At 50.0% G+C, this 23006-nt stretch overlaps 1 protein-coding gene across 2 annotated transcripts; it reads left to right on the forward strand.

The window, feature by feature from the left end:
* The first annotated feature begins 60 nt into the window (after positions 1 to 60).
* CUNH19orf47 (chromosome unknown C19orf47 homolog) lies at positions 61 to 22568 on the forward strand. 2 transcript variants are annotated; one of them, XM_070399034.1, is made up of 11 exons: positions 61 to 140; positions 4544 to 4645; positions 7399 to 7450; positions 9851 to 9938; positions 10053 to 10167; positions 12363 to 12444; positions 15385 to 15522; positions 16974 to 17126; positions 17735 to 17805; positions 19346 to 19676; positions 20335 to 22568. In XM_070399034.1, exons 3-11 carry the CDS (start codon positions 7432 to 7434, stop codon positions 20421 to 20423), a joined length of 1086 nt encoding a protein of 361 aa, XP_070255135.1. In that variant the 5' UTR covers positions 61 to 140; positions 4544 to 4645; positions 7399 to 7431; the 3' UTR covers positions 20424 to 22568. The 2 variants fall into 2 exon arrangements, with proteins under 2 accessions (XP_070255135.1, XP_070255134.1); XM_070399033.1 differs by having other exon boundaries at positions 19346 to 20427.
* The last annotated feature ends 438 nt before the right edge of the window (positions 22569 to 23006 follow it).

The raw sequence follows: 23006 nt of genomic DNA on the forward strand, positions 1-23006 counted from the left end.
GGCGGGTCAATCTCGCTTCCGGCGGCGGGAGCGGTGCTTTCGGGATGGACCTCCGGGCTAGGGGAGGGGGGAGTCTGACAGTTGGTTCCGCCCGGAGGGGCGGGCGGGCGGCGCGAGTGGGCGCGGGCCCGGAGGGCCAGGTGAGGCGTGGGCCGGGAGAGGTGGGATTGGGCAGGAAACGGTGGGGATGGATGGCATCCAGGCTCACTGGCGCTGCGTTGCGGTCCTGGATAAACGACTTTTTTCTTTGAACCTCAGTTTCCTCCTCAGTAGAGTGGGGGTCAGTATCTGACTATAGCTTCCTCCTTCTGGTTTGGAATGAGAAGTCAGCTCGCGCTTGGCGGAGCCCCTCGCTCTGCGCCTGGCACTGTGCTCACTCGTTAATATACTATTATTGTTAGGTGTGATGATGATGTTTGTGCTTGGCGGGGAAGATCTGGATGTGGGAACGTGGAAGATTGTTGGACTTGGAAGCCAACAGATTTCAGTTCAAGTCTCAGCTCCCCTAGCAGTGGGCCTGTGCCTTCGCCTCTCTGCGCCTTATTTCTGCAGTGAGGGCTAGCAGTCCGAATATCATAGGGTCCTTGTGAGGATGCTGACGAACGTGCGTGTAAAGCTCCTAGCACAGGGCCTGGGACAGTATTGAGTAGAACTCGCTAGACTCATAATAATGATTTTGAATCAGTGTTGTTGCTGGGACTTCCAAGGCAGTAAAAGGAGGGAGGAAGCTCAAAGACAGCAACAGGAACAACCTGGAATCTGGAGTCAGGGAAATCGACATCCTGCCACTTACAAATATTCCAAATCCTACGATTTTTCTTTTTCTTTGAGACTACTGATGCATTTTCCTCCAGTCAGTTAACTTGAGAGAAGGAAAAGTGGCCTGGCTGGCCATGAGAAAGGAACTCTTCACTTGAAATACAATGGAAACAGAACAGTCCATTAAATTGAGTGTGATTCCATATTGTCAGGTACATGGAACTCATCAAGTTACCTAATACTCGGTTCCCAGCTCACACTTTGCATAGGACTGTCCTTTCCTTTTCCTAGCTTACTGAAGATTTATTTATTTTATTTAATGCACACAGATCTCCTGCTGAGCATTGTTCTAAGTCAGTGGTTCTCAACCTTGGCTGCACATTAGAATCACCTGGGAATCTTTTTAAAATCCTGATTTCTATGCCGAGGCCGGTTTGGCTCGGTGGATGGAGCGTCGGCCTGCGGACTGGGGGGTCCCAGGTTCGATTCCGGTCGGGGGCATGTGCCTGGGTTGCGGGCACATCCCCAGTGGGAGATGTGCAGGAGGCGGCTGGTCGATGTTTCTCTCTCATCGATGTTTCTGGCTCTCTGTCTCTCTCCCTTCCTCTCTGTGAGAAATCAATGGAATGTATTTAAAAAAAAATAAAATAAAAAATAAAAAAATAAAATCCTGATTTCTGGGCCCCATCCTCCGGAAATTCTGTTTCTTTGTTGCTAATGTTGTGGCCCCACCCCATAACAAAGAAACAGAATTTCTGGAGGATGGGGCCCAGAAATCAGGATTTTTTAAAAATTAAATCTTTATTGTTAAGATTATTACAGTTGTTCCTCTCCCCCCCCCATAGCTCTCCTCCACTCAGTCCCCACCCCACCCTCTGCCCTTACCCCTCCCACTGTCCTTATCCATAGGTGTACAATTTTTGTCCAGTCTCTTCCTGCACCCCCACACCCCTTTCCCTCCAAGAATTGTCAGTCCACTCCCTTTCCATGCCCCTGGTTCTATTATATTCACCAGTTTACTCTGTTCATCAGATTTTTTATTCACTTGATTTTTAGATTCACTTGTTGATAGATATGTATTTGCTGTTCATAATTTTTATCTTTACCTTTTTCTTCTTCTTCCTCTTCTTAAAGGATACCTTTCAGCATTTCATATAATGCTGGTTTGGTGGTGATGAACTCCTTTAGCTTTTTCTTATCTGTGAAGCTCTTTATCTGACCTTCAATTCTGAATGATAGCTTTGCTGGATAAAGTAATCTTGGTTGTAGGTTCTTGCTATTCATCACTTTGAATATTTCTTGCCACTCTCTTCTGGCCTGCATGGTTTCTATTGAGAAATCAGCTGACAGTCATATGGGTACTCCCTTGTAGGTAACTGACTGTCTTTCTCTTGCTGCTTTTAAGATTCTCTCTTTGTCTTTTTCCCTTGGCATTTTAATTATGATGTGTCTTGGTGTGGTCCTCTTTGGATTCCTTTTGTGTGGGGTTCTCTGCGCTTCCTGGACTTGTAAGTCTATTTCTTTCACCAGGTAGGGGAAGTTTTCTGTCATTATTTCTTCAAATAGGTTTTCAATATATTGCTCTCTCTCTTCTTCTGGCACCCCTGTAATTCGGATGTTGGTATGCTTGAAGCTGTCCCAGAGGCTCCTTACACTATCTCCATATTTTTGGATTCTTTTTTCTTTTTGGTTTTCCGGTTGGGTATTTTTTGTTTCTTTGTATTTCAAGTCTTTGACTTGATTCTTGGGATCCTCTTGTCTGCTGTTGGATCTCTGTATATTATTCTTTATTTCAGTCAGTGTATGCTTAATTTCTAATTGGTCTTTTTTCATATCCTCCAGGGTCTCACTAAATTTATCAGCGGTTTCCAGAAAATTCTTGAAAAACCTTATAACCGTGGTTTTGAACTCTATATCCAGTAGTTTGCTTTCCTCCATTTCTGTCATTTGTGACCTGTTTCTTTGTCTCCGCATTTTTTATGCTTCGCTGTGTTGATAGAGTGGCTTTGTGTGCTAGGTGTCATATAGGGCCCAGTGGCTCAGCCTCCCCAATTACCTGAGGTGGACACTCTTGGTGCACCCCTTTGTGCGCTTTGTGCACAGTCTTGTTGTAGTTAAGCCTTGATTGTTGTAGGTATCACTGGGAGGAATTGACCTCCAGGCCAATTGGCTGTGAGAATCAGCTGTGTCTGCAGTGGGAGAACTTCTGTGCTGAAGACACCCTTTTGGGGCAAGACTTGCTTCAGTGGGGCTTTGGTGCTCACTGAGTCTGCCCCCTGAGTGTGTCCCTTATGGATCTGAGGAGTTGTAATCTGGGTGGTCCCACTCTGACCACTGGGTACACTGGCTCTTGGATCTAAGGAGGTGCTAATTTAGCCTCTGCCTGAGGCTACCCAGCAGGAGCTACGAAGAGATCTGCAGATTCCCCTTCCTTTTTTTGGGGTTTGGAGGTGCCCAGATGAGGCCCAGCTGTGAAGCAATGCAAGCTGCTGTGGGGCCTTGGGCCTTCTCTTGGAAGTTCTGGGTCTGTCTGTCCCAGCTGCAGTTTGTTAGGTAATTTTCAGATTGCAAAGGGCCAGGGCATTCATATGCAAAAGCCTCTGCCACAGCCTGGGTGGGGCGGGGTCTCAGGGAATCAACAGGGCGGAGCAAGCAGCTATGGCTGATCCTCAGCCCTGCCTTAAGGGACCCCGCATCTCAGTGTCCCAGTAATTGCTGCCAGCACCTCTGAGGGAAAGCCGCCCTCAAGTTCCGAGTTCTGCCCGCTGCCAGACAGTCCAGTTTCTCCCCGTATGAGTCCTGGGACCCCAGAGACTTCCCGGAACTGGAGTTCAGAGCAGTCGGGAGCTTGTGACTCCCTCCCGATTCAAAAAGACAGCCCCGTCCTCAGGTACCAGCCCCTTTCCTCGAGCGCTCAAGCCTCCGTACCCCTGCACTTTACTTCCGCACCTCCTCTGAGTGTCAGTGTGCTTTTCTCTTTCCTTCTAGTTGTAGAATTTCCACTCAGCCAGCCCTCCTGTAGTTCTGGATGATGTCCGTTTTGTCTTTTCGTTGTATTTTTGAATTTGTTGTGGGAGGCAGCAATTTCAGGTGTTTACCTATGCCACCATCTTGGTTTCTCTCTGAACTCATTTACTCTTAAGAATAGATACTCTTATCATTCTTATTTTATAACCAAGGGAAGTGAAATCCAGAAAGGTTGCCCTGCCTGTGTGGCTCCAGCACCGGTGTGGCTCAGTGGTTGAGCGTCAACCCATGAACCAGGGGGTCACAGTTCAATTCCTGGTCAGGGCATATGCCTGGGTTGTGGGCTTGATCCCCAGTGTGGGGCGTGCGGGAGGCAGCTGATTAATGATACTCTCTCATCATTGATGTTTCTTTTTAAATATATATATATATATATATATATATATATGTTTATTGATTGATTGATTGATTGATTTCAGAGGGGAAGAGAGAGGGAGAGAGAGATAGCAACAACCTGGGCATATACTCTGACCGGGAATCTTGGTTCATAGGTTGACGCTCGACTATTGAGTGATGCCAGCTGTGCTCATCATTGATGTTTCTCTCTCTCCCTTTCCCTTCCTTTCTGAAGTCAATTTAAAAAAAAAGAAAGAAAGAAAATTTAAGCCCCAGAGTCAGGGTTAGGAAGTGGTAAATTAAGATTTGGATCCACGCCTTGTAAGGGCTTAACACAGGTTATCTAGTATATGGCAATTACTTGAGTTTGGGGAGTGGTCATTTTTCCATTATTATTAATGTTATAATTTTCACCATTCAGAGAGTCAGCGCTGGAGATGGGCTTTTAATGGTGGAGAGAGGAAACTGAGTCCAGCAGGGAATTCTGCAGCTGGAGGAGGATACCAGTACTTAAAGGCTTCTGGTAAGCGTTAACTGAAACCTTGCAAAGACAGATCACAGTGCCTGCTCATAGTAATCCCTTGACCAGCATTATCATAGCCATTGGACTGACTTGGGTTCAAGTCCTGGCCCTGTAGTTACTTATTGTGTGACCTTGGAGCTGCCATTCTCCTCTGTAACATGGGGATCGTTTTTACTTTCTTCCCCTGTGGTTGTGAGGAATCACTGAGATATGTATATACTCAGTCCCTAGCACGTGAACATTCAGTAGGAGCTACTGCATGGGCACTGGAATCAGGGAGAACTTGTTTTTGAATCCCAGTAAAGCCATTTGCTAGATGTGGCATTTGGCAAATGACTGTACTTCAATGAGTTGGTTTCTTTCATTGATTTAAATGGGTCTGATGCTAGTTCTCACTCATGAGGAGGTTGTGAGGCCTTAGCATGGCACCTGGCTCTGGTCCTGATATATAAATGTTTTTCTGTCTGACTCATTGAAGCCTCTTCTTGCCCTGCCCTTTGAGAGATGCAGGTATGTTATCTTTGTCCACTAGTAAAATCCAGGAGGGAAAGTGGGTGTTAGAGCGTCAAGTACAGGGTGGAATGATGTCTGTGATCATGTTCATCAAAGGATGCAGCAGGAGCCAGGGAAAGGCAGATGAATCCTAGCTGGCGGCAGAGGAGAGAATCTCACGTGTGGGGACTTAGGGGAAGCTTCACAAAGCAGGCAGCAGCAAAGCAGAGTAAGAAGGGCTTGCCAGGAGAACAGGAGAAGATAAACATTCCAGGCACAAGTGACATTCTGTGTGAAAACTGGGAGGTAGGCAAAGCCCCTGAGTGTTAGAGGAAAGGCTGGGTGGGAAGCCTGGGAGTTAAGAATAGCCCAGGCTTGGAGAGCATCAGACAGTGTCTCAGGTGCTTTGTACATAGAAACTCACGGCATTTGTCTAAGGCATTGGTCGGCAAACTCATTAGTCAACAGAGCCAAATATCAACAGTACGATTGAAATTTCTTTTGAGAGCCAAATTTTTTAAACTTAAACTATATAGGTAGGTACATTGTTATTAACTTAATTAGGATACTCCTAAGGCTTAGGAAGAGCCACACTCAAGGGGCCAAAGAGCCGCAGTTTGCCGACCAAGGGTAAGGTAAGTAATGTTTGTATCTTCCCAGTTTACAGATGGGAACACTGAGGCTCGATGTGTAATTTGCCAAGGCCACACAGCTAATAAGTGGTAGAGCCAGATTTGAGCCCTGCAGTCTGGTTACAGAGTCCTTACTCTTTTACTGCTTCTGTTCCGCCATCAGAATGCAGGGGGGAGGGAGGCAGATTGAGTGTGCCGGACAGAGGGCCTTCTGCACCCCAAAGAGGAGGTGGACGGGGATGAGGGCGAAGGGTCACAGTTGGGGGCTGGGGTGGGTGGCAGGGAGCAGAGGGGAGGGTGAGGGCAAAGGAAATGGAGGATACGGCAGGGTCAGAGAAGAGGATGGGGCTAAGTGGGAAGTCTGGGCCAGGGCAGTGGGACGGATGTTCCTGGAGTCAGACAGCATCGAATCATCAGGAGAGAAAGGTACTTCCTTTAGTTTCTTTTCAGTGCTGCTGTTAATGTCCAGGAGAAAGTTTTCATTGGTGCTAATATGTCTCTAACACCTTTCTAGCACCTGCTAATCTCTTAGGTGAAAATTGGCTTTTCATTTCTTCTCTGAGGCCCCTCATGATTTGGTGCCCCACCTGTCTGCCCTTGTCTCCTCTCACTCTCCTCCTCACTCCACTGCAGCCAGGCCAGCTGCTGCTGCCCCTCCAACATGTCAGATGGGCTCCTGGCTCAGGGCAGTGGACTTCCCTTCTGCTGGAGCACTCTTCTTCTGTAAAACCACATGGCTCACGCCTCCACCGTTGGGTCTCTGAGTGTCACTTTAGAGTGTTCTCCCCTGATCACCCTCTGTAGGATTGCAACCTCTTTCTTCCCAGGCCCTCCATGTTTTCTCCGGGACACTGAAGGCTTTCTGACACACCACACCTTTTTTTTTCCTTTTAAAAAAATATTTTTATTGATTTTTAGAGAGAGAGGAAGGGAGTTGGGGAGACAGAGAGAGAAAGATCAATGTGAGAGTGAAACGGCAAAATATTGATTGGCGGCCTCCTGCATCCCCCTTCTGGGCATCAAGCCCATAACCCAGGGATGTGCCCTGACTGGGAATCGAACCGTGACCTCCTGGTCATAAGTTGATGCTCAACCACTGAGCCACACCGGCCAGGCTGACACACCACATCTTAACTGTTCTGCTTGTTTCCTCTCTGTGTCCCCTTCCCCCTTTCCTTACCTGCATGCCAGGCTCGGTGTTTTTGTTCACCTCAGTATCCCTAGCTCCTAGAACAGTGCTTCACACATAGTAGATGTGAAGCACACAGGTTTTGAATGAATGAATGAATGAATGAATATTTATGGTTAAAGTCTTGGGTAGGGGGTGTCTTCCCCCCCCCTTTTTCCTTTTTTCCCCCTTCCTCTCTTTTTCTAGCTAGAAACTTTTGAGGTGTGTGGAATAGAGCTGTGGACATTTGCTGTCCCTGGGCCTTGTCCCAGGCAAAAGTGATAGCTGTGGTGGCAGCTCTGTCCCAGGCTGACTTCCTGCCAGCTGCTCCAGTCTATTCCTGGGCTCTGAGCCCCCAGTCCAGGAACTCTCCTCTGGCAGGCAGACAGGCAGCAAGAGAGGGACAAGCTCTCACAGCCGGTGGCAACTCATGAGCCCTCTCCCCTTGTTCTCTCTTCCAGGCTCCAGGGAGCTGCGTGAGGGCCAGGGCGACAATGGTCTCAGTGACAATGGGTGAGTCTGTGGACTTCTCTCGGGGCCCCCTCTCCCCCCTGCCCTTTTTGGAGTATGACCTTGTTGGGGAAGACGTGGGGGAGGGAGGGCCAGTCACAGGCAGGAACAGCTGTACTGGAGGTCCATGGAGGTGGGGCCAGGCCTGCTCAAGGCCTACCCGCTTCCTCTCTGTATCTTTGCCTCCTGCAGCCTCGTTTAGCCATAAAGAACTTGGGTATTGAAGTCCAGCAGACTCCCACATGGCCTCTCAGAGCCTCAGTTTTCTCACCTGTAAAATGGAGATACTAATACTTCCTACAACCTGGGATGTAATAAGGATTAAGGAGGTTATTGCATGTAAAATCCTGGGCATAGTTTTTTGCAGTTCCTTTTGCTTTAGGCAGCTAGCTACTCCCAACCTATGTGGTACTTTTTTCCCCTTAAGAGCTTGATTGATATACAGTTTATATTTTGTACAATCACTTGTTTAAAGGCTACAATTCAGTGGTTTATATACATATCTTTTTCTTTAAAAAATATATTTTTATTGATATCAGAGAGGAAGGGAGAGGGAGAGAGAGATAGAACATGAATGATGAGAGAGAATAATTGATTGGCTGCCTCCTGCACACCCCCACTGGGGATCGAGCCCACAACCTGGGCATGTGCCCTTGACTGGAATCAAACCCAGGACCCTTGAGTCCACAGGCCAATGCTCTATCCACTGAGCCAAACCGGCTAGGGCTACATATCTTTTTCTCTTCACAGATTTGTGCAACCATCACCACAGTCGATTTCTTTCAAAACATTTTCATCTCCCTCCAAAAACCCAATGTCCATTAGCAGCCACTCCCTCCACCCCGACCCTGGCTCCACTAACCCGCTAATCCACTTTCTGCCTCTATGGATCTCTACATTTACTGTTCTGGACATTTCATTAAATGGAATCATTACGTGGTGCTTTTTGATACTTAGACAAAAGTGCCTGCTTTTGGCTGATGGAAACCAGGGCGCCCTGGCTAAGCAGGTGCCTAGAGCCCATGCAGAATAGAAGGCACCTTTTCCTCTGGGCAGGAGCCCACCTTTCTCAATTAGAGATACAGGCCTGTGGCCTGGTGGGCAGGGGCCTCCTAGGGAGAGGTGTGGCTGTGCGTTTGTGCCGAGCCCTGCACTGCCGCCTATGAGACATCTGACCGGAGTGTGTCTCTCTTTTTTTTTTTAATATATTTTATTGATTTTTTTTTTTTTTTTTTTTACAGAGAGGAAGGGAGAGAGATAGAGAGTTAGAAACATCGATGAGAGAGAAACATCGATCAGCTGCCTCCTGCACATCTCCTACTGGGGATGTGCCCCCAACCCAGGTACATGCCCTTGACTGGAATCGAACCTGGGACCTTTCAGTCCGCAGGCCGATGCTCTATCCACTGAGCCAAACCGGTTTCGGCAGGAGTGTGTCTCTTTTCCTGCACTGAGCCTCAGTTGTCTCAAGCAAAATGAGCACAGCAATACCAAATTTTTTCTAATCTCAACTAGCATTGCCCAACCCCCAACCGGGGTGGCTCGGTTGGTTGGAGTGTTGTCCTATGCACTGAAGGGTTTCGGGTTTGATTTGATATTTCTCTCACTCTCTCCCCCCGACCCCGCCCTCCCTTCCTATCCCTTCCTTTCTCTAAGCATGTCCTTAGGTGAGGATTAAAATAAACAAACTAGCATGGAATGTTGGATGTAATATTATTTACCATGAGAAAGAAAAAGAATGTTGCCAATTAAACTGGCAGCCTGGCTGGGGTGGCTCAGTGGTTGAGCATTGACCTATGAATTAGGAGGTCACGGTTTGATTACCTGTCAGGTCTGTCAAGGCACATGCCGGGGTTGGGGGCTCGATCCCCAGTAGGGGGCGTTCAGGAGGCAGCCAATCAATGATTCTTATCATTGATGCTTCTATCTCTCCCTTTCCTTTTCTCTCTGAAATCAATAAAAATATATTAAAAAAATAAAACAAAACAAAAGACACCTGTGGCACACCATCGATTGTGAGGTAGATCCTGGTTTCAGAGATATTAAAAATGAAAAAAAAGATTTTACTTGAAATCAGTGATCTTACCTAACCCCGGGCCTAACAGAGCAGGGTCAGTGTGAAGGTCACACCCAAGAAAACAAGAAAGACATTTAGAAACAGTAAGCCAGGGGCGAGGTGCCCACCCTCCCCCTGCCTGCTTCCTCACTGGCAAAGTGGGGGAGTCAATGCTGCTTAACCACGGTTGTCACGAGGCGTAATTCCATCATCTGTGTAAAGCACTCAGCCCAGGGCCTGGCATTTGATAAGCATTTAATTTGTGGGAGCCGTTGCTGTTGTGGTTTTGCTGCGGCTGTTCTCTAAAGAGAATAATGTGAGTAATGAGTCCTGTCCACCCCCACCAGCCACTTCTGAGTGGATCCAGTTCTTTAAGGAAGCCGGCATTCCTCCGGGACCTGCTGTCAATTATGCTGTGATGTTTGTGGATAATAGGTAAGGGGCACCGAGGGGATGAGCTGAACTCGGGGAGAGGTGGGAGGAGACAGGGAACTGGCTGGCCCACCCACCCTGGTCCACCGTGGCCTCACTGCTGACCCTCCCCTGCAGGATCCAGAAGAGCATGCTGCTGGATCTTAACAAGGAAATCATGAATGAGCTGGGCGTGACTGTGGTGGGCGACATCATTGCCATCCTCAAGCATGCCAAGGTGGTACACCGCCAGGTGGGTGCTCTGTGCCATCTCTGTTCCTGGGTTTGGGGAGGGGCAGGGCAGTGGTATAGCTGACAGGAGGCTTAGAAGCAAAGGCAGGCAGACCTGGGATCCAAGGCTGGTTCTACATTTGCTGTGTGACATTGGGCACATTGCCTAACCTCTCTGAGCCTTTGTCTATCTGTAGTATGCACATCGGCAAACCTATTTTTGCAGGGTGATTGTAAATATTATATTGTATAAAGCCTAGTACAGTGTAAACAGTAGGGCTTCAGTAAAAGCTGTCTGTATTATTATTATTACTAGAGGCCCGGTGCATGAAAATTCATGCACTGGAGGGGGGGTCCCTTAGCCCGGCCTGCCCCCTCTCACAGTCCCGGAGTCCTCAGGGGCAGGAGGCGATGCCCCCGTCACACCTCTGCTGCTGCCACTGCCGGCAGCGCAAGCCTCGGCCGGCCCTGGTTACCTGAGCCTTGGGCGGCCCTGGGCAGCTGGGGGGCTAAGGGGACTGGGGGACTCCGGAGGCAGGCACGTGCCCGGCCTTGCCACGTGCCTGCTGCCCCGGCGGGGCTGAGGGAACTGGGCACCGCCATCTTGTGGTTGTGGGGGCTGCCATCTTTGAAGGCGGGGCAGTCAATTAGCATATTCCCTCCTTATTGGCTGTGGGCACTGCCATATTTGAGGGTGGGGCAGTCAATTAGCATATTTCCTCCTTATTGCCTGTGGGCACCACCTTCTTTGAGGGTGGGGCTGTCAATTAGCATATTCCCTCCTTGTTGGCTGTGGGCGCCGCCATCTTTGAGGGTGGGGCGGTCAATTAGCATATTTCCTTCTCATTGGCTGTGGGCACTGCCATCTTTGTGATGGTGTGAGAGTCAATTAGCATATTCCCTCTGTATTCGATGGGATTGCTAGTTGTCATCTTACTAATATAATGATCACGACCAGCTTTCTTCTCTGTCCCCAGGACAGAAGCTTCCTATGTGGGATCCAGTTGGTGACTTGGCCAACAATATGGTGGTTCCGTTCATTATTGGCCCCTCCGGTTGGCCCCTCTGGTTACAGTGTCCTTAGACTAATGATTTCACCTCCCTGAATCTCTCTGAAACAGGTTTTTGACACACCCTGCTGCATAGGATGGCTTTGGCCATCTACCAACAGTGTATGTGGCAAGGAGTGCCAGGTTTGGAGTGAAGTGCTTGTGAAGTTACGATGGCTCACACTTAACCATGTGCTTGCCATCTGTGCCCTTTATACCTATTAATTCATTTGCTCCTCCCTCCACTTGACTAAGAAGGAAACTCGCTTCAGAGCTGTACTCCAGCTTCCACATGGCGGCTGCTGGGTTATTCTCATGTCCAGTAGCTCCCTCCATCCCAGAGATGGTCTTCATAGTTCCACCATGAGAACAAGCCCCTACAGCGAGGCTTTCTCCAGCCAGGGGCATTATCTGAGTTAGCACGGAGATGGTCACAGAGCAGCACTTTTTTTTCTTTAAACTTATAATTTTTGATCTCTAGAAATGTTCCAACAATAGTACAGAAAGTTTCTATGTCCTTCACTCATCTTCTCCTAATGTTAACATCTTACATAGTGATGGTACATTTGTCAAAACTAAGAAATGAACAGTAGTATGCTAGCATTAACTAAACTACAGACTTTTTGGATTTCATTCATTTCCATTGATACCCTTTTCCTGTTCCAATGCCTCACTGCATTGACTGACGTCTTCTTTGTCTCTCTCTTCAAAAATTTATTTGAGAGAGAGAGAGAGAGAGAGAGAGAGAGAAACATTGATTTGTTGTTCCACTTATTCATGCATTCATTGGTTGTTTCGTGGATGTGCCCTAACTGGGGATCAAACCCACAGCCTTAGCTTAATGGGACAAGGCTCTAACCAGCTAAGCTCCCTGGCCAGGGCTAAATTTATTTTTCAATTACAGTTGACACACAATATTATATTAGTTTCAGGTGTCAACACAGTGATTTGACATGACCTTGACAGTTTTGAAGAGCACTGGTCAGGTATTTTGTAGACTGTCCCTCAGTTAGAGTTTGTCTGATGTTTTCTCCTGGTTAGGAGTGAAATGTCTTGAAATTTTTTCTCTAGCAGCTCTGAAACCCTAGTTTGGTTTAGATTTCTGAGTACCCTGTTCCCTCACCCCATGCCCCTGTCCCCATGGTAACCCAGGCACTTTTTTTTACAGGACATGTGCAAAGCTGCCACTGAGTCGGTGCCCTGCAGCCCTAGCCCCCTCCCGGGCGAGATTCGCCGAGGCACCCCTAGTGGTGAGTCCCATCTGTTCATTCTTACACTCCTGCAGTGAAGGGAACACACCTGGAGTCTGCAGAGGTGACAGCAAAGGCATCTGAGGCCCTCTTCTCTTAGGGAAAATTACACTGGGTGATGAGGGGCTGGTGGTAGTTCTGTCCTGTAAAGTCACTGCAAACACCGCATTAGTGAACACTGAATCATGCGCCTACGGGCAATACAAGGTTAGGTTCCTGCAAACCTCTGATCACCACATTTTAAAAAAAAATATTTTATTGATTTTTTACAGAGAAGAAGGGAGAGGGATAGAGAGCCAGAAACATTGATGAGAGAGATTGATCAGCTGCCTCTTGCACGCCCCCCACTGGGGATGTGCCCGCAACCAAGGTACATGCCCTTGACCAGAATCGAACCTGGGACCCTTCAGTCCGCAGGCCGACGCTCTATCCACTGAGCCAAACTGGTTCGGCAGATCACCACATTTTTCCTTAGCTGATCAATACTGAACTTCTTTTATGTGTGTTTCCATTTAAAGACACTTTATTTCCTAGCTATTGTTGATTCATTAACATTGAACTGTGGTTAATAACACTATAACTCATTTCTGAACGGAGCTCATGTATTTTCACACATGTATTTTTTCCATAAGGCACATACATCAGTGCCTCCTTGCATTTAGGAACACAGACAGCATTTCAGTGCTGTGCTTAGGGAGCCGTTTTAATCAGCAAAATCATAGGCCATGGAAAGAACACTTTTTACAGTATGAGAGCTGAAACAAGAACATAGCGTGTGGCTTGTCTGACCTCAGTTGGGAGTGTGGGTGTTGGGCGACAAGTTTTTCGCCATTCTGTGCATGTCTGTGAATGACCACAGACGCACCATGAGTGTTAGTTTTGGAGGTTACAAGTAAATTTTAATGAAGAGGTGAATTTGAAAATATGGAATCTGTGAATGGTGAGAACCGGCTCTATTTATACTTTTGTTTCTTCATTAGTATGATAACTTAAAAAAAATTAAACCTAAAGAAATAAATAAAAACCTAAAAAATTTAACATGCATATTTGTTAGCCTTTGCTACTTAGCAAGCCACCCCAAAACTGGTTTAAAACACCGACATTTATTTCCCATGGTTTTATGACGTTGTTGGTCATTTCTGCTCTGGGCCAGCTCAGCTGGTCTCGATGGGTGATCTAGGAGACCTCAGCACACATCTGATGGCTGGCTTGATGTCAACAGGGGCAGTTTGGGCACATGCCTCTCATTTTCTAGCAGCTGGCTCAGGCTCATCCGTACAGTGGTGGTTGCAGGACTCCCAAAAGCAGCATGGGAAGGCAGCCCCCATTTTTCAAATCACCTCTAAGCCTCTGCTTGTATAACATCTGCTCTTGTCCCATTGGCCAGAGCCAATCACATGGCTCAACTCAGAGTCATTGTGGGCAGAGCCTACCCAAAGGCATGGTCAAGGGAGGCTGAACAAATTGGGGGTTCGTTTCTGTAAACTTCTCTTACAACTTACATGCAGAAAAGGGTTCAGATTACAACAGTACAGCTGAATGACCTCACAGACGGGACACCATGTGGGCAGCAGCGTCCAAATCCAGAAACAAGCGTGACAGTGACTCCAACCACCTCGGGTGCCCACCTCCCTGATTTCTAGCAGCATAGGTTAGTTTTGCTAGTCTTTCAAGTCTATATAAATGAAACTAGATATATGTACTCTTTGTACCATTCTGAATATCTTAAATAGTTTAAAATAAATTTTAAAAATTAATTAAAACAAAAACACTAGTGGAAAAAATAGGCAATCAAATAGTAAGAGGAAACAGGCAAAGAAGGAAAGAGGGGAAGAGTTCTCCAAAACAGCATTCCTGATGTGGCCACCTGTATACACTTTATATCACATGTATGTGTCTGTGAGCAGCAGTCATGATGTCAGAGCACAAAGAACCTGATGTTAATATTCAGTAGAGACAGACAGTTGTTTTCCCTCTGCCTGAATGGTGCTAACTTGCCATGATGAACGCGTTCCTGACTGTCCCCCTCCCACGCTGGGATTGGCCTCTGCTACTTAGCCTTACATGCTATAGCCCTCACTTATACCCTAGGACATCCCTCTCTTGTTCTACAGAAAACAGGGTCCATCAGAGACTGTCCCCCATGCCCAGAGGGAAGTCACCTCTTTTCTTGCCCCAGACCAGCTGGAGCCAGACCCACATTCCCAGGCCTGGCTGAGTGATCCCTGCTCTGAACCCCGGTTCCCTTGTCTGTAAAGTTGGTTATCAGTAGGGTCTGTCTAGCACAGATGTTGGAGGTTTGGTGGTAGTGTTCATCTTTTCAGTAGATGCTTATCGAGGGCTGTGAAGTGCCAGAAATGTGTGGGCACTGGGGATACAGCAATGAACAGGCAGTGTCTCCGCAGGGAGCTTGCATGCTCTGGGAGAATCCACCAGTAAACAAATAATGTAAGTTAATGTCGAGCAGTAATAAAGGCTATGAAGAAAGAGAAAGTGTGGTGTAGGGTAAGGGAGCACAGGTTGATGGGTGGTCTGGAAAGCTTTCGCTAAGGAGACCATCTGAGAGGAAACCTGCGTGAAGAGGCAGAGCAAACCTGTTGGCACTCGGGGAACTGCATGCCAGGCCAAGGGAACAGCTCGGCTGAAGTGGAGCGTGGAGGGGAGGGTCGAGGTCCGCGCGGGGCTGCATAACTCACTGATGGGTGAAGTGTGGTAGGGACCAGTCTGGTCTTGAGTCTCAGGAAAGACCCTCAGGGCAGGGAGGGGTAGACTAGTTCCTGGAAAGACTGGCTCACCCAATCCCCAGACATCCCCACAGGAGGACAGCACAGCCACAGAGGAACTCTGGCTGCTCCTTCCCCATTCCGTCCCAAGGCTGGCCTCCAGCCGGCCTACCTCCCAGGGCTCGCTGAACTGGACTCTCCCCTTTCCTCCCTGCAGCCGCCTCCCGAATGATAGCCAACAGCTTGAACCGAGACTCCCCACCTGGAACTCCCCCCAGGCGGCCAGATACCAGCGCCTCTAAGATCTCCGTCACCGTGTCCAATAAGATGGCAGCAAAGAGTGCCAAGGCCGCTGGTGAGCAGACTCGGGCAGGTGGTGGGAGGAGCAGGAGGTGAATGTGCGTTGTGAGTGCCTGAAGGCCACCAGGTTCAAAGGGTTTGTAATTGATCAAGTCACTGCACCTCTGGAGGCCTTGCTCTTCACGTCTATAGAATGGGGCTGGGGTTACCCTACCCAGAGACAGTCAGAAGCACTTGAGATGATGTGTGTAAGCACAGGTGCACTGTGGTTCAGTCTTTTCAATTTTATTTTATTGTGGTAAGAACACTTAACATGAGGTCTACCCTCTTAACAAAGTTTTAAGTGTACACAGCAGTACTATTGACTATAGGTGGTTCAGTCTTTTTTAACAGATGTTCACTGAGCCCCGCACTGTGCCCGGCCCTGTGCTTGATGCCTGGGGTCAAAGGTAAAGAAGCTACTGTTTCCTCTCAGCAGCCAGAGGGATCTTGCAGAACCCTCAGCCAGATCTTTTCACACCTTTGTCTAGAACTCTCCAGGGCTTCCCATTATTCCAGCAATAAAATCCAGTCCTAATGTGGATTCCTCTCTTGTGTCTCTTCCCCTTGCTTGCTGCCTCCGGCCCCCTGCAGCTCCTTCCCCCTGTGGGGCCTTTGTCCCCTGTTCCCTTCTTCTGGAGCATGCTTCCTCTGCAGACTTCCGTGCCTGGCCTCTGCTCCGCTACGTCTCAGCTTGAAAGCTGGGATTGGGACTCTGGCCTTAGGGCTCTCAAGCCCTCTCTGTGCTGCACTTTCCCCCCTTTGTTGGACCCAGCCCACAACAATGTTGGCACAAGTGGAACCTGAGGCCCAGGGAGGGGGCTTCATAATCTGATGCCCAGCCCCATCATGCCCTGTCCACCTCTTTCGAACCCTGCATGCTCCCTTTTGCTGGGGGCGTTTGGAAGTGCCCCAACCCCCTTCTGGCCTTGTGATTTGCCTGCCATGAGAAAGAAAGTTAAAATTACTTTCTAAAGTATTGAAAAGATAGCCTGGGAGGACTGGCGCTCTTCCCCCTCGACACATTTGAGGGGATTCTTTTTTGTAAAAATGGAGTTAAAATTTAGTTATATACAGATTGTAAGTTTACGACTTGATTAATTTTTGGAAGGTGAGCACACCTGTGAAACCACTGCCTGGTGGGGCTCTGTAACCTTCCCTCCCAACCCAGGTCTGAGTGGAGTCTGGGCTGGGAGGTGAGCCTGTTTGGGGTGGACAGAGCCGCAGAGAATGGGAGGCCCACTGCAACCTGGGTGTCTGAGTGCCTTCTGCCCTGTCTGGCTCAGACCTCTGAGTTTCTCGGTGGTTCAGAGTCAGTGATGACAGGGGTTGTTGGGAAAATAAGGGGTTCCAGTCATGCGGATGCATGGACATAAAGGGCACATATGTGCCCTCTGCAGGGCATCTAGTCCCTATCCTGGGAGAACATTCTATCCTGAAGGCACTCAGCCACACCCTCTTCCCCAGCTGCCCTGGCCCGCCGGGAGGAGGAGAGCCTGATTGTTCCCACCAAGCGACGCAGGGTCACCGCTGAGATGGAGGGGAAATACATCATCAACATGCCCAAAGGCACCACCCCCCGGACCCGCAAGATCCTTGAGCAGCAGCAGGCGGCGAAAGGTACTGGCCTGGCAGGGGTGTGCGCTGGCATAGCCTGTGCTTCCCTTTCGGTCTCATCCCGCTGGCATTGGCGGAGAAGCAGGCTCTAAAGGGATTCATGGGGTACTGGAACCAGTCCCCCTCAGATACCGAGGGATGGCTATGCTCATTCTTGCTAATGGTTGTTTAATATTTCCACAGTATTTATATATCATATCAAGCTTTCAGTTGGTGGCTATTTAGGTTGTTATTTAGAGAGAGAACGTGTTACCAACTCATCAGATTTTCTCAGAGGCCTATGACCCCAAAAAAAGTGAGCGGGCCAAGTAGTGATCAAGAACTCTTCCTGCACACACACCTGATGAACTTGCACTAGGTCCAAGGAACATATATCAATTTTAGTTCATCCTTCCCCCAGTTAACACCAGCCAGGAGCCGGAGGGTTAAGGTCAGTGTTAACCAACAAGTGTAGACAAAGCCTAACTGGGCCCAGTCTGTGCCTATTGTACCAGCGCTGCTTGGGGTCTAGGCTGCCATATTGTCCCCTCCCTTGTCTGCACATGTTCACCCGGGTCTGGGCCACAGGGGCCACTCATCCGGTGCTCAGTGATGGCCTTGCTTCCCTCCAGGTCTCCACAGGACGTCTGTGTTTGACCGCCTCGGTGCCGAGACCAAGGCAGACACGACGACAGGCAATAAAGTGAGTTGGAGACTGGGGAGCCACTCGGGGCTCTCAAATTTTTGTCCTCCCTGGGTGTTGTTCCTGACACTTCCCACATCTCACCCCTGGCATACCCTGGGCCCATCTCAGGGCAGAAGACAGGGAAAAAAACGTCCAGCCCGGGGTCTGGCTGACTCCTGGATGCTGCCCTGTCCCAAACCACCCTCAGCATCATCCCCCAAAGCAACCCCTCTCCTGGGCCCTGTCTCAGGGACACCCCACTGTCCTCATTCTAGGCAGTGACCAGACGGATGGCGCCATCTGTCTTGCCTGCTCTGCCACCTCTCCCTGTCTGGATAGGGCAGTGGCCTCCTAACTGGTCACTGTGCAGCTACTGAGAGCCCCACCAGCCCTTCGGCCACAGCAGCAGTGTGTGCTGCCACAGGACAGGCCGCCTGCCGCCCGCTGCAAGCCCTTCACAGGCTTTTCACCAGCTCAGGGTGAAGCCCTCTTCTCCCCTTGGCCCTGCAGTCTGCAGGCCCCAGGCATGGTGCGTGCGTAGGAGCACCCAGTCTGGGCCCGCTGCACAGTGTGAATCTGCCACCGCCGGGCTGCATGGCCTTGGCCACGTCACGTATGCCCTTCCTACCTTGGTTTCCTGTATAGTACCCACCGCATAGGGTGAGCGCGCGGATTAAGTGAGAGGTACCTGCATGGTGCTGTGGGGTCTGGGGTGTGGTAAGCACCCTTCAGTGTCACCAGCTGCATTTCCTGCCTCAGCCCCTCACCCACCAGGCCTCACCCGCTCTGGCCTGAGCGTGATAATGGCACTCAGGATCATGTGGCTTGAAGATGGAGCCACGCCAAGAGCTTGGCCCAAGCGAGTGCTCCAGTGATTCTTACTCTGGCCTCGGGGACTGATTCAGTCTTGAGGGTCTGGCTTAAATGTTGGTGCTTCCGAAAGCTTCCCTGAACTCTGAGAAGAGACGAGGCTTCCCTGTCTCCTGCTCTCCAGCACCCTCCTTTCCTCCACAAACGTATCACTGTCAAATTAGAGAATTACTTGTGTCATTTCCAGTGCCAGGTCTGTCTTTCCCTCTGGACTGTGAGCCCCCTGAGGACAGGGCCAGGCCTGTCTTGGGCACCCCTGGGTCCCCAGCACCATCCAGCACAGGGCCAGGTACAGAGTCAAGACTCAGAAAATATCTGTCAAGTCATGACCAAATTTGTCTTTTCTCTCCTGTTCATCTGTAAACCTTAGCTGAGGTCTTACCTCTTTGTGGCATGTGCTTTCTCCTCTCCTCCTTACTAGACCCACTTCTGGTCAACTCTCAGATCCCATCTCAGATGTCCCTTCTCCAGGGAGCCTTTCCTGAACTCCACCCAAGGTCAGGAGCCACCTTTGGGCTCCCCCAGCTCCCTGACTTCCCTGTCATGGCTCTTGCCAACATCTATGTGTTACCAATGGGTGTTTCTCTCAACTTCGATCTCCAGGAGGCCAGTAGGCACAGGGGCAGCTGTCCAATAATGCATGTTGAATGACTAAATGACTCACTTGTTCTGTCTCTGACCTCCACAGCCCACGGGAGTCTTCAGCCGACTGGGGGCTACCCCAGAGATGGACGAGGATCTGGCTTGGGACAGCGACAATGACAGCAGCAGCTCTGTTCTACAATATGCCGGGGTCCTGAAGAAGCTAGGCCCGGGCCCAACCAAGGCCAGTCCCCAGCCGGTGCCGACTGTCAAAGCCAAGGCCACAAGCTCAGCGATGACGGCCAACACCCCTACATTGCGGCGCCTGGCCCTTCCCTCCCGCCCAGGGTCCCTGTCCAAAGTCAGCATCATCCAGAGACTGGGCAAGGCTGCCCCTGTGCCTGAGGCCCAGGACAGCCAGGTCACGAGCACCAAGAGTAAGTCATCAGCCGAGGTCAAGGTCACCATTAAGAGGACTCTGGGGCCCCGGGGGAGCGGCTCCAGCGAGGGCCTGGGTGCCCAGATGGACCATGCAGGCACTGTGAGCGTGTTCAAAAGACTGGGCCGCAGGACCTTCTAGCCCACAGGTGGGGCACAGGCCCCTCTCCAGGCTCTCGACTCCATCAGCCTTCAGCCAGGGACCACCCTGGGATGGCACTGCGGTCTCCTTCAGGCATTCAGGCCGGCCCGAGCTTGTGGGGCTGCATCCCGTTTACTGAGTCCGAGATGGTCGTTGTGGCCTGGCCTTGCCACTCTGGGACTTTCCCTTCTCTCATGTCCTCTGTCCTGTCCTCTCTGACTGTAGCCTTGGCAGGGCCCTCTTTTCTACCTCTCCCGAGTGCCAAGTGCCCTTTATCTCTCCTATATCCCCCTCCCTCCCTCTCAGCAGCATCTGCTGCCTCAAACCCCAGCTTCTTGGCCTCTTGGTCCCCCAGAGCAGGTGTTGCCCGGAGGGTCTCCCTTATCCCTCCACCCTGCTGCTTCCTGACTTCCCTCCCATCACTCCTCTGTCCCCTACCCCCCAACGTTAACTTCTTTTTCTCTCCCTGTCTTCACTCTATTCATTTATCTTCTGTTTTCTGTCCCTGTGGTAAGGCCCGACTGTCCGCTGCATCCTGCCTGACCCTCCTGCACCTCCGGCCTCCCAGCGGCCCCCGCGTCGACAGTGGCGTCGAGCCTGTTGAGACTGTTAGCAGCCTCACTCCCAGGCTGGAGGGACCTCCCCAGACCCTGGGCTGCAGCTGGGGCACCTCCGTCTTCCCGCCCCGGGCATCTTTTCTCTGAAAGGCAGTGGCGGGTGTGGGCAAGGGGCACTGGGAAGGGAGGCCAGTGCCGAGAGAGAAGAAAATAGCTGTTTTAATATATTTTTGACTTTCAAATGTTTTTCTCCCCTCCTTCAAGGTGAGTCGCAGGATGGTTTTTCACACAAAAGCATAATGTGATGGAGGGGTCGAATGAAGGGTTGGGCTCTGTCTCTGAATGTCAGGCTCTCTGCACACATGTGGGCCATGTCTCTGCTGCAGGCCCCGAGCCCAAGGGAGTACTGGCCACGGGCAGCGTTCAGTTGGGTCTCCTCCTCCCTCAACAGAAAGCTGCCTCGGTTCTGTCACTCTGCCCTCCCCCTCCCTAGATTTCACCTGTTTCTGTCTCTCTCTCTGTTGGTGGCTTTCCAAATTGCAGGCCCCATTTGAAGGTGAGGGGTACACATGGGTTTGATTTCCACTTGTTTGCTGCTGCACAGCCCCTTCTCTGTGCCAGGCCTGTTCTGGGAGCTGGGACCTCTCCGTGAGCAAGACAGACAAGCCCCTGCCCACGTTGCTAACTGTTCCAGCCAGGGAGATGGGCAGTGACATGACCACGGGGGATTGAGGGATGAGTGAAAGTGGCCAGGGCCTCTTTACTAATTTATTTTTTTAAATATATTTTTATTGATTTCAGAGAGGAAGGGAGCAGGATAGAGAGATAGAAACATCAATGATGAGAGAGAATCATTGATCGGCTGCCTCCTGCAGGCCCCCACCTGGGCATGTTTGACCACAATCAAACCTGGGACCTTCAGTCCGCAGGCCGACGCTCTAAATCAGTTAGGGCAGACCAGGGCCTCTTTAGATGTTAGGGGTAAGAAGACCTGTTGGGGGAGATGACAGGCTGAGCTGGGAATGAGAGAAAGCAGCTACATAAAGTTCAGGAGGAGTGTTCAGGCAGAAGAAACAGCTGGGCAAAGGCCTGACTTGGACAAGGAACTCAGAGAGGCCTGTGTGGCCAGCAGAGAGTGAGGGACCTGCCCTTCAGCACAGGTGGGGGCGGGGGCGTGGACCAGAAGCAGATACCCGAGGCTCTATGACTCTGGGGGAGGAATTTGGGCATCACCCCCCAGAGCACTGAGGAGTTTGGGAGGGTTGGAAGCAGGCAGTAATGATCTGAGTTGCTTTCTGTGAAGCTGGCTGTGGCCCTGGGAGGAGGATAAATTGCTGGAAGGGTAAGGATGGAGCAGGGAGGCCGTAGCCTGTCGAGAAAGGAAGGGTGGTGGTGGGGAAGACAGAAGTGGATGGGCTCGGGTGTGCTTCAGAGCAGCAGCAGGGTGCTTCAGGTGCTCTGAGAGACTGGGCGTTGGGGTGAGGGGAGGATGGGAAGCACGCCTGGGTGGGAGACTTGAGCATCTAGAGCAGCGGTTCTCAACCTGTGGGTCACGACCCCTTTGGGGGTCGAACGACCCTTTCGCAGGGGTCGCCTAAGACCATCGGAAAACATATATAATTACATATTGTTTTTGTGATTAATCACTATGCTTTAATTATGTTCAATTTGTAACAATGAAAATACATCCTACATATCAGATATTTACATTACGATTCATAACCGTAGCAAAATTACAGTTATGAAGTAGCAACAAAAATAATTTTATGGTTGGGGGTCACCACACCATGAGGAATTGTATTAAAGGGTCGCGGCATTAGGAAGGTTGAGAACCACTGACCTAGAGGAAGGTACTCTTTGTGAGGCCAGGAGGCCAGGGAAGGAGGAGCGGGTTGGGTGGGAGGGCACTCAGCTTTTCGGCTTTCAACTTGACGGGTGAGCAGGCTGCTGGGGCTCGGGGCCACCTGGGCTGGAGGTCAGCAGCTTCGGGGAATTCTGAGGGTACTGTTGTGTTCAAAGCCAAGGGCTTGGTGACACCAGCTGACAAGGAGCATAAGAGAGGGGAGGACCCAGAAGGAGCATGGGGGCCCTTTTCCCATTTAGAGAACAGATCTGATAAGGGGATTAGACCTTATCCATTTTTTTTTATTGTGGTAAAATATACATGACATAAAATTTACCATTTTAGCTCAGCCACCATGGCTCAGTGGTTGAATGTTGATCTATGAACCAGGAGTTCACGGTTTGATTCCCGGTCAGAGCACATGCCTGGGTTTCGGGCTTGATCCCCCGTGTGGGACGTGTGGGAGGCAGCTGATCAATGAATCTCTCTCATCATTATGTTTATATCTCTCTCCCTCTCCCTTCCTCTCTGAAATCAATAAGAATATATATTTTTAAAAATTATCATTTTAACCTTTTTAAAAAAATATAAAATCCTCACCCAAGGGTATTTTCCCCCATTGATTATACTAGAGAGAGTGGAAAGGAAGGAGGAGGGGGAGAGAGAAAGAGAAACATTGAGGTGAGAGAGACAAATGGATTGGTTGCCTCCCTCGAGCACCCCTAACGGGGCTGGGGAACCTGCAGCTGAGATACATGCTCTTGACTGGGAATCAAACCTGTGACCC

The sequence above is a fragment of the Myotis yumanensis genome, unplaced genomic scaffold (genome assembly GCF_028538775.1).
Source record: "Myotis yumanensis isolate MYYU_CA2020_CCGP unplaced genomic scaffold, mMyoYum1.0.hap1 SCAF_18, whole genome shotgun sequence".
In the NCBI taxonomy this organism is placed as follows: Eukaryota; Metazoa; Chordata; class Mammalia; order Chiroptera; family Vespertilionidae; genus Myotis; species Myotis yumanensis.

What these genes read in the sequence shown, in the direction of transcription:
- CUNH19orf47 (XM_070399033.1), top strand. An exon ending in GTGATGTTTGTGGATAATAG is followed by an intron (nt 9,939 to 10,052) that starts GTAAGGGGCACC and finishes CCTCCCCTGCAG; the next exon opens with GATCCAGAAGAGCATGCTGC. An exon ending in TCGCCGAGGCACCCCTAGTG is followed by an intron (nt 12,445 to 15,384) that starts GTGAGTCCCATC and finishes TCCTCCCTGCAG; the next exon opens with CCGCCTCCCGAATGATAGCC.